This window comes from Nematolebias whitei, chromosome 2 (assembly GCF_014905685.2).
Source record: "Nematolebias whitei isolate Nwh7 chromosome 2, NemWhi1, whole genome shotgun sequence".
Taxonomy (NCBI): domain Eukaryota; kingdom Metazoa; phylum Chordata; class Actinopteri; order Cyprinodontiformes; family Rivulidae; genus Nematolebias; species Nematolebias whitei.
The window spans coordinates 13655065-13665249 of record NC_056499.1 but is presented as its reverse complement, the minus strand read 5'-3'; the positions used below and the strand labels follow the sequence as shown (position 1 = coordinate 13665249).

At 42.2% G+C, this 10185-nt stretch overlaps 1 protein-coding gene across 1 annotated transcript; it reads left to right on the top strand.

Annotated features, from left to right (window-relative positions):
- The first annotated feature begins 1611 nt into the window (after positions 1 to 1611).
- LOC119423009 (aromatase) lies at positions 1612 to 7420 on the top strand. The gene is made up of 9 exons (XM_037690424.1): positions 1612 to 1875; positions 1949 to 2099; positions 2170 to 2324; positions 2401 to 2565; positions 2678 to 2792; positions 2891 to 3002; positions 4045 to 4207; positions 5170 to 5411; positions 7160 to 7420. Exons 1-9 carry the CDS (start codon positions 1683 to 1685, stop codon positions 7418 to 7420), a joined length of 1557 nt encoding a protein of 518 aa, XP_037546352.1. The 5' UTR covers positions 1612 to 1682.
- Positions 7421 to 10185: the final 2765 nt, after the last annotated feature.

The window sequence follows — 10185 nt, the reverse complement described above, 5'->3', positions numbered from 1 at the left end:
CACATGGACTGGTCTCCAGTCTATCACAGGGACACGTGGACATGTCTCCAGTCCATCATAGAGACACCTGGACAGGTCTCTAGTCCATCACTGGGACACCTGGACAGGTCTCCAGTCCATTACAGACACACGGACAGGTCTCCAATACATCATAAGGACACCTGGACAGGTCTCCAGTCCATCACAGACACATGGACAGGTCTCCAGTCCATCACAGGGACACCTGGACAGGTCTCCAGTCCACCACAGAGACACAGAGACAAACAACCATTCACTCTCTCACTCACACCTGACAATTTAGAGTTACCAATCAGTCTAACATGCATGTTTTTGTTCTGTGAGAGAAAACTGGAGTACCTGGAGAAAACCCACACATGCATGGAGAGAACATGCAAACTCCATCCAGAATGGCTCCAGGCCTGGATTTGATCCGGCAACCTTCTCGCTGTGAGGTAACAGCTCTACCAACTGAGCCACCGTGCCACCCCAATCAACCAATTCTAGTCAAAAATGTGAAAAAAACAGAATGTTAATCTTGTTCTAACTGGGGGCATGGTGGTGGCAGTGTCATGGTTTGGGCCCCGTTTTGGCACATTTGCATCTAGATTTCTTGTAAAAGTTTGTGGAATAATCAACCCTTAAAAAAACAAAGTGGTTGGACATGAGCAGATGTTCATCAGGACCGGCTGAACGTGACAATGTTTGCACGTTTAAATAAAAGTACTTGTAAAAATCCTGGACGCTCACAGTTGGTCAGAAAAAATAACGATGATTCTGAATCCAAGCAGGTTGGTGTATAAATAAACGTGCAAACTGTAACAGTGCAAATTAACAAAGACTCACAAAGATTTAGGCATGACTGTTTTTATTAGTTTTACTCTTTTGTGTTAGAAGCTCATTTGTAGAGGGACCAATATAAATCAGTGTTTAACGTTAAAGTTTGAAGTTTATTCTGATAGCAGAGCTTCGTTTGCAGTTTAAAAACACACCTTCAGTTTTAAACAGTGACTGATGGCACGAGCTGGAAGACACAACACTGATAATAAAAACTAATGTTCTGCTCTCAGTATCAAGCGATAAAAGTACAAAGTCACTCTTTGTGAAAGTTAGACGTGAACTTGTGCAGAAAACCTAAAGATGTGCGCAAAAACGTCTGGCGACAGATGATTCTGCAAGTTTCTGAACCCTAGAAAGCAGAAATTACATTTCCCATGCACTCCCCGGTCATTTCTTGCTTTTATGGTGAGAAGATGAAAGAAGGCGTTGCATGAATGTTGTCTTCAAAGCTGTGATGAACTTGACCGGACCGATAAGGTTCCTCTAATGGCGAAAATAACTCTGAGGGTCCATCTGCTCACCAAGCAGCTGCTAGACGTTGGACTTCCTGTCAGATTCTTTGATGTTCTCACAAACGGGCAACGCTTCTCATCAGCAGAATGTCAAACACGAGCGCACGCAAACGTGCAGCCGCTCAACAAAGTCCTGTACTCTCAAGGCCACAGGCACGAACCCAGCTTGTCAAGGCCTCGTGTGTATTGTTTACAATTTCCCTGCGATGTTGTGGCGTTTGTTTTACCCTGACCTGGCTCAGAACCAGCTCGGAGCGTCTATAAAGACCACAGTCAGACGGCACGGATCATTTGCACTCGTCACGACTCCGGAGCGCCGTTCTTTCCCTTCTCATGGATCTGATCTCCTGCGATCGGGCGATGATACCTGTGGGTTTTGGTGGTGCTGTGTCAGACCTGGTCTCCGTGTCCTCAAATACCACGGAAAGCCAGTCATCTGGGATTGCCATGGCAACCAGGACCCTCTTGTTGCTTGTTTGTCTGCTGCTGGTTGCCTGGAGTCACACAGACAAGAAAACGATCCCAGGTAGGTTCAGGTTTCCTAACTTCAGCTTTGAATCTGGGTTTTAAAATGAGCTGACGTGTTTTCACTGCACCAGGACCTTCCTTCTGCCTGGGTCTGGGCCCACTGCTGTCCTATCTGAGGTTCATCTGGACCGGGATCGGAACAGCCAGTAACTACTACAACAAGAAGTATGGAGACATCGTGAGAGTGTGGATCGATGGAGAGGAGACCCTGATCCTCAGCAGGTTGGTTGTCTGTTAAAGCTGCTGCTCCTCTGCAGAATGAAGGAGTAACATTTATTTATTTTTCCATCAGGGCCTCGGCCGTTCATCACGTCCTCAGGAATGGAAAGTATACGTCCCGTTTTGGGAGCAAGCAGGGACTCAGCTGCCTGGGCATGAACGAGAGGGGCATCATATTCAACAACAACGTGACTCTGTGGAGGAAGATCCGCACATATTTTGCCAAAGGTAGATCTCAACCAGCTTCTGCTGCTGCTGGTGAACGCTTGCGTGTGCAGAAATGATCAAACGTGTTCTGTTTCAGCGCTGACGGGTCCAAACCTGCAGCAGACCGTGGAGGTTTGTGTCTCGTCCACGCAGTTCCACCTGGATGAGCTGGACAGTTTGTCTCACGTGGATGTCCTCAGTTTGCTGCGCTGCACCGTGGTGGACATCTCCAACAGGCTCTTCCTGGACGTGCCCCTCAACGGTGAATTAAGCGACGTCTCCTGCAGCTTTTAGGAACACGAAGCATAAAAAACCCACAGAGCTGTTTAATGTCGAAAGCCTTAAAGCTTCTGTTGGTTGTGCTCTGAGTGCAGAGAAGGAGCTGCTGCTGAAGATCCAGAAGTACTTTGACACGTGGCAGAGCGTGCTGATCAAACCTGACATCTACTTCAGGTTCGGCTGGATTCAGCAGAAGCACCAAGCCGCAGCGTGAGGATCTTTTGTTTGTCTTCACGCTGAGCTACATCCTGATCCCGCCTGGGCTTCATTTGATTCAAACTCAAGTCGTATTTTCTGTGTTCTTCCAGCCAGGAGCTCCAAGACGCCATCGAGGGTCTGGTGGAGCAGAAGAGGAGACACATGGAGCAGGCAGACAAACTGGACAACATCAACTTTGCAGCAAATCTCATTTTTGCACAAGTAAGAAGTTTATAAATACGGAGCCATTTTTAAACAATTACATTTGGCCATGAGAAGTACAGGTGCAGCAGGTGCTGCAGAACTTCCAGATGGAGTCTGGACCAGTATTGATCCACATCAGCAAACACAAAATTAAGAATAAACCACAAGAAAAACAACAATGGTGATGATAATAATAATGATGATTATTATAGTGATTATGATAATCATTATAATAATAATGATGAAAATAACAAAAATGATGATAATAATGACAATGATGGAATAATAATAATTATAATAATGATAATGATAATAATTAAAACAATATATGATGATAATATGATAATGATTATTAAGATAATTATGATGATAATAATAGTGATAATTATAATAATTATTATGATGATAATAATGACAATAGTAATAATAATAATGATGATGATGATTATTATCATAATAATGATAATAATGATGTTGATAACAATAATGATGATAATATTGTTAATAATAATGATGATAATAACAATGATGATAATAATAATGGTAATAATGATGATTATGATAATGACAAAGATGAAAATAATAATAATAATATATGATGATAATAATAATTATGAAAGTGATGATTATGATTATGATGATAATAGTGATAATATTAATGATTATTATGATAATAATTATTATGATAATAACAATAATGATGATAATAATGTTAATAATTATTATGATGATGATAATAATGACAATGATGATAATATAATAATTATTATGATGATAATAATTATAATTATAATAATGATGATGATGATATAATAATTATTATGATGATAATAATTATAATAATAATTATGATGATAATAATTATAATAATAATGATGATGATAATATAAGAGGATTTTCCAGAGTTCTGTTTGACACATAAACCAGCTCTTTTTTCTATGAATCTGTGAGCAACAGTTTGAGTTTCTCTGCACGTCTCTGATGTTCTGCTGTTTTTCGTCCCGGGCCTCCCTCACCACCCGCTGAACAACGACCCACAGATCCGTTTGTGTGTTTCCAGAACCACGGCGAGCTGTCTGCTGACAACGTGAGGCAGTGCGTGCTGGAGATGGTGATTGCGGCACCGGACACGCTCTCCATCAGCCTCTTCTTCATGCTGCTGCTCCTCAAACAGAACCCCGACGTGGAGCTGCAGCTGCTGCAGGAGATCGACTCGGTTGTAGGTGAGAGGCTCCGTCCAGCAGCCGGTTCTGGTTCTGGCTGTATGTGGTGTAGTATGGTGGTGGAAGGATCATGGTCTGGGTGCATGTGTGGAGCAGAACACCTGCAACACTTTAATTTTCATTTAAACAAATGTGCAACTTGCATATCACCCACTGCCTTTCATGTAGCACAGTGGATCAGTGGTTAGCACTGTTGCCTCACAGCAAGAAGGTCCTGGGTTCAATCCCTGGTTGGACTGGTCTTTTTTGTGTGTGGAGTTGCGTGGGTCTCCTCTCACAGCTCAGAACCTGCCTTCAGGTTCAGGAGGAGCTTGAAGAGAGTTCTGTGATCTCAGCGGGATTCGTCTTGTTCAGTAAAAATAATCAAAATAAAACGTCCGAGTTTAAACTAATATCATCCGATGATGAAAAAGGAGGAACTTGAGACGTTTTGGTCAAATTCTGATGTTTTGTCAGATTTTGTTGTGTTCGACTCATTTATTCATCAATTTTAGCTCCGTATGAGGAAAACTGACAGCGCTGCTGATTCGGCTGTTTCATAAAGTGACATTCTGACCATTTTTTGTGAGTGCACCATCTTTGATGAGGTAAATTTATAAACTTCAACACAGACGCTTCAAACCAGGACTGAACTGATCGTTTAGTAAAAACAGAAAGTCCAAACACAGTTTGGCTTTAGTGCTTATTAAAGGGACAATTTCTTAAAACTCCAGAGGTGGGCCAGATGTTAGAACAAACTGTGTTCTGGAGGTTCTGTTAGGATCGGTTCAGTCTGGGTCTGAACCATCTGCATGTTGAGCTAAAGACATGCAAAACAGTTGGAATAGCCCTTCATCAAACTGACAATAAGAGGCTAACTTGAGCGTAACTTGGCTGTGGCGGCCATCTTGAATGGTGTTGGCTCTAAGAATGAATCCATCAGAGAACGGTTCTGTTAGAAACGGACTTTCCTTCGGTTCCAGGAGACCGACAGCTGCAGAACGAAGATCTCCTGAAGCTGCAGGTTCTGGAGAGTTTCATCAACGAATGCCTGCGCTTCCACCCGGTGGTGGACTTCACCATGCGCCGGGCCCTTTCTGATGACATCATAGACGGATACAGGGTACCAAAGGGCACCAACATCATCCTGAACACGGGCCGGATGCACCGGACCGAGTTCTTCCACCGAGCAGACGAGTTCAGTCTGGAGAACTTCCAGAGAAACGTGAGTAAACGGGAGGAGCTCGACTTATTTCTGTTTTTAAAGTCTACGCCACGTTTTTGGGGTTTTCAGAAGCTTGAAGATAAAAGATGACATCATTATTTTTGTAATAAAATAATTTTTCTTTTCTTCTAAAAATAAAAGTTTGTACACAAAATAAAATACAACTACTTGACTCAAAGATCTCAAACCTGCTCATTTTTAAACTGATCTCGTAAGATGAATTAGGATTTTTTTTTTTATTAGTTTGTTAATTTGTTTGTTTGCTGTACGAAGACAAAAGAAGAAAAACATGATGAGGATTTAAACAAGAAAGTTTAATTCTCCTCCTTTCAGCTCATGCAGATACTTATTGTATGATTTTCCAATATTTGTCAAAAATAGCATAAAAAAGATGCAAACTTATTTTTGTTTATTTGTTTTGTTGCAGCCAACACAAAAAAATAAATACAAATAAATAAACATTAAAATGAGATGAGTTTCTTTATCCTTCTAAATAAAGTCTGAAACGTTCTGGTTTCTGTTAGAGAATCTTTCCATAATCTCATGTCATATTTTGATGCGTTCAAATCTTTAAAAAAGAAAAAAAACTGTAAAATCATTTTTTACAGTTTTTAGTCTGTCAGGAAACAAACAACAAAATGGATCATTAACTTAAAATATATATTTTTTTTTATTCTGACACTGAAATAATGGAAGCTGAGTTTATCAACATGCTGACAAACATCTGAGAAAACAACAAACAAACAAACATCCATGATAAATGGACAGGATGAGATCAGAAACTGTTTTTACTCTCGTTTTAAATTTAAACGCTTGTCGTGATGATAAACGAAACAAAGAGCTGCATGATGCTTTTAGGCTTTTTTTCTACATGGCAGAAGATTTCAAACACAAACTACAGAAATTACACTTCCTTAAAAAAACTGCTGAAGAAGCTGAAACTGAGGAGCTGAAGCTAAATGAAGCTACATATGAACTAAAACATGATGCAGCAAAAGCCTAGCTAAAAGATAAAAAGTAGCTAAAGGCTACCTAAAATGAAATATAGCAGAACATTAACTCGAAGCTAAAAGTAGCAAAAGCCTTGTTAAAATCTAAAACGTAATTAAAAGCTAACTAATATAAAAATAGCAGAACATTAGCTAGAAGCTAAAAATAGCAAAAGCCTTACTAAAATATAAAAAAATAGCTAAAGACTTGCTAAAATAAAATATAGCATAACATTAGCTGGAAGCTAAAAATAGAAACATCCTAACTAAAATCTAAATAGTAGCTAAAGACTAGGTAAAATAAAATATAGCAGAACATTAGTTAGATGTTACAAGCAGCAAAAGCCTAGCTAAAAGATTAAACAAGCAAACAATTAGCTAGAAGTTAAAAGTAGCAAAAGCCTAGCTAAAATATAAAAAGTTAAGCCTAAAACCTTTTAAAAGTTAGACCTAAAACCTAAAAAGTAGCAAAAGCCTAGCTAAAAGGTCAAAAGTAGCCGAACTGCCTCTGAATTGTTATTCTGGGCCTGTCTCTGTTTTTCGGGTTTTTCTTGATGACGTCTCACAGCTAAAGATCATGAGGACTAAAGTCCCCGTGTCCCCCAGCCATTCATTCCTTCCATCAGGTTCTGTGAGCTGAGCCGGCCTCAGTGGTTCTGTTGGATCTGTTTACGTCACTGGTGTCAGTGAGCCCTGATGAACCCGACAGTCCAGAACCAGCAGCTGGACTCTGAGGTCTCTCTTATTTTCTGTCCCCAGGCCCCTCGCCGTTACTTCCAGCCGTTTGGTTCGGGGCCCCGGGCCTGCGTTGGCAAACACATCGCTATGGTGATGATGAAGTCCATCTTGGTGACTCTGCTCCGTCAGTACTCCGTGTGCCCCCACCAGGACCTGAGCCTGGACCACCTCCCCCAGACCAACAACCTGTCCCAGCAGCCCGTGGAGCCCCACGAGGGGGCCGAGAGCCTCAGCATGAGCTTTTTACCCCGACTCAGAGGAAAGAGGCTTCAGGACCTGTAAACCACTCCCCACGTGCACACTCCCCACGTGCACACTCCCCACATGTCCTCTGTGTTGCAGTGTGGTTGTAAAAAGAAAATTTGTATTATTTTATCGTTTTTCTACATTCCTTGTGATGCATGAAGTAAATGTGAGTTTCTGTTTTCTGATTCATAAATTATTGTCGTTTCGTTGCTTCAGTTTATTTAATCATTTTTAAATTAGCACAAATATTTTTAGGATGTTTTACAAGAAAGAAACGAGTCTTTTCTCTGTTTTTAAAGTGAAATACACCAAACTATTTTTATTAAAATGTTTTCTAAAACAACATCTGTTATTATTATTATTTTAATAATTAGAACAGAACATCATCTTAACGGAGAGTTTGAAAAAAATCATTACAATTAAAATAATTTACATATTTATTCATTCATCCATTTATTATTAAAGTCTGAAAGTAAAGAAGTGTGTTTTCAACAGCTGGTCAGTAGAGGGCGCTCGTAGAGCGGACAACAAGGTGAGGTGTTCACCCTCTCATGGCCACAGACAGTCCCTGAGAGACAGGGACAACCTGTCCAGTTGAAGAAGAACACCGGCAGACAAGTGTCTGTCTCACCGTACGAGAGACAGGGACACCCTGTCCACCATAGGGACACACAGAGACAAATGACAACTGGACAAGTTGCATCTTTTGGAGATAGCCAGAGTACCTGCATGGGGAGAACATGTAAACTCCCCCCAGAAGGACCGGAGGGCGAACCTGTAACCTTCTTGCTGAGTGGTAATAGATATAAACACTGTGCCACCGCGTCTCTGTCACCCCTTCAGCTCGGTCTGAATAAAGTCATCGATGAGTTCATTAATCTCAGAGTTTCTGAGCAGAAACACTTTGGGCTTCCAGTGGTTTCCTGAACACTCTGCAGAACCACCAGAACCATCAGAACCAGAGGACAGCTCGTCTCAAACATGTCGTGCTGGAAGGACGAGGTTCATGAAGACATTTCTCTGCTTTTATTTGAGTTCCTCGTAGATTGGAGTCGTTCAACAATGAAGACACTCGGTTTGGGTTCTGCTGGGACCTGTTGGTTCTGATTGAAATCAGGTGGGGGTGTTCTTTGATCAAATCTACATGTTCTCTGGTTCTGTCTGTTTCACCCGTCAGGCAGCTTTGTGGAATCGCTCAGGTGAGAATCTCCAGTTTGAACGAATCAGTGCTGGTAGTAGCTGAGAGTCGTGTGAAACGTTCTGCAGAGTTGGTTCCTTCAACAAATGTTCTGCAGAGTTGGTTCCTTCAACAAATGTTCTGCAGAGTTGGTTCCTTCAACAAATGTTCTGCAGGGCAGTTCCTTCAACAAACGTTCTTCGGGGCGGGTTCCTTCAACAAACGTTCTGCAGGGCAGTTCCTTCAACAAACGTTCTTCGGGGCGGGTTCCTTCAACAAACGTTCTGCAGGGCAGTTCCTTCAACAAACGCTCTACTTTTCTCTTTATTGAAGTCATAAAGCGTGCAGAACGTAGAAACAGGCGGTTTCTCTGAGATGCAGGTGAGGCTAGAGGAAGTTGGACAAACTGACTTCCTGTTTCTGACACTACCTCGTCTGTCAAGCTGCTCTGTTCCAAACTGCAGACCCAGGAAAGGCTCGGCCCGTGGTTCTGTTGGTACCTCAGACTATGGAGCAGAACCGCAGTCTGAGCAGCCTCAGATAAGGAGCGCCTGGACCCACAGCTGCAGGTTTCACTTGGAGCTGACCAGAAGTCGACCTGACAAACGTGTTCACACTTACTGCAAGAACAGAACCAGCTCCGGGCCCAGGAGGTTCTGTAATTATCCAACACTGTCACCGTCTGTCAGGATCAGCCTCTGCAGCTGAGATCAGAAGGCTTCATCAATCGCAGCCGAGGCTACAACAAACACCTTCAGTCAGCTGGAGTTGGGTCAGAATTATACATACAGTCCCTTGAACAGCTGGCAGGTGGAGCTAACGGTAACTTCCTGTTCTGATCATGATTTACTGCAGTGTCATTGCACCCATCTGTCCCCCTCACATTGGTTGTGATGTTCAGGAACCACCAAGGTTCAAACCTGCTGGGACACTTGTGTCCACCAATGAAGCCATTTTTACTCCATTGTGGACTGAGACGTCCAAGAAAGAAGGTCCAAACTCCTGCAGCTGTCCACATGGACGAGACAAAGACAAGCGGGATGGACGGAGGAGTCAAAGACCTGAGAAGATTGAAATGGCTGGCAGGGTGGTGGGAGCATCAACCTGCAATGCTGATGTAGACTAAAAGCTCAAAATAGCTAAACCATAGCTAAGAGCTAAAATTAGCAACACTGCAGCTAAATGCTAAGTTCAGTAAAACGATAGCTAAAAGCTTACAGTAGCTACACAAAGGCCCGCGGGCCGCATCAGAATAACGATAAATGTTTTCACAACATCAAAAATCTTTTGAGTTGATGGATTGTTTATTTTGATTCTCAGTTGTTTGATAAAACCTGTTCCGAGTTTTTCAGGGTTCATGATGGACAGACGGGGTGTCCAAAATGTCTCCTCCACTCTGGGCTCAGAGCTTTCACCACAAAATGTCCTTCTGTCCATAAGAACAGGTCAACTTCAGACGCCACTCTGATATTTCTTTGAATATTCTCAGGTTTCAGCTGTTTATGAGCAGTGAGGGTCAGTGGGTCCACGTCTCCAGGTGTCTTCTTCATGTGAGGCTCTCAGGTCAGTGGGTCCAGGTCTCCAGGTGTCTTCTTCATGTGAGACGCTCAGGTCAGTGGGAACA

Excerpts from the sequence above, each read along its gene's own strand:
- LOC119423009 (XM_037690424.1), top strand. The coding sequence starts at position 1,683 with ATGGATCTGATCTCCTGCGATCGGGCGATGATACCTGTGGGTTTTGGT. Across the intron at positions 2,325-2,400 it reads CCGCACATATTTTGCCAAAG|CGCTGACGGGTCCAAACCTG; the intron begins GTAGATCTCAAC and ends GTTCTGTTTCAG. Across the intron at positions 2,793-2,890 it reads CAGAAGCACCAAGCCGCAGC|CCAGGAGCTCCAAGACGCCA; the intron begins GTGAGGATCTTT and ends GTGTTCTTCCAG.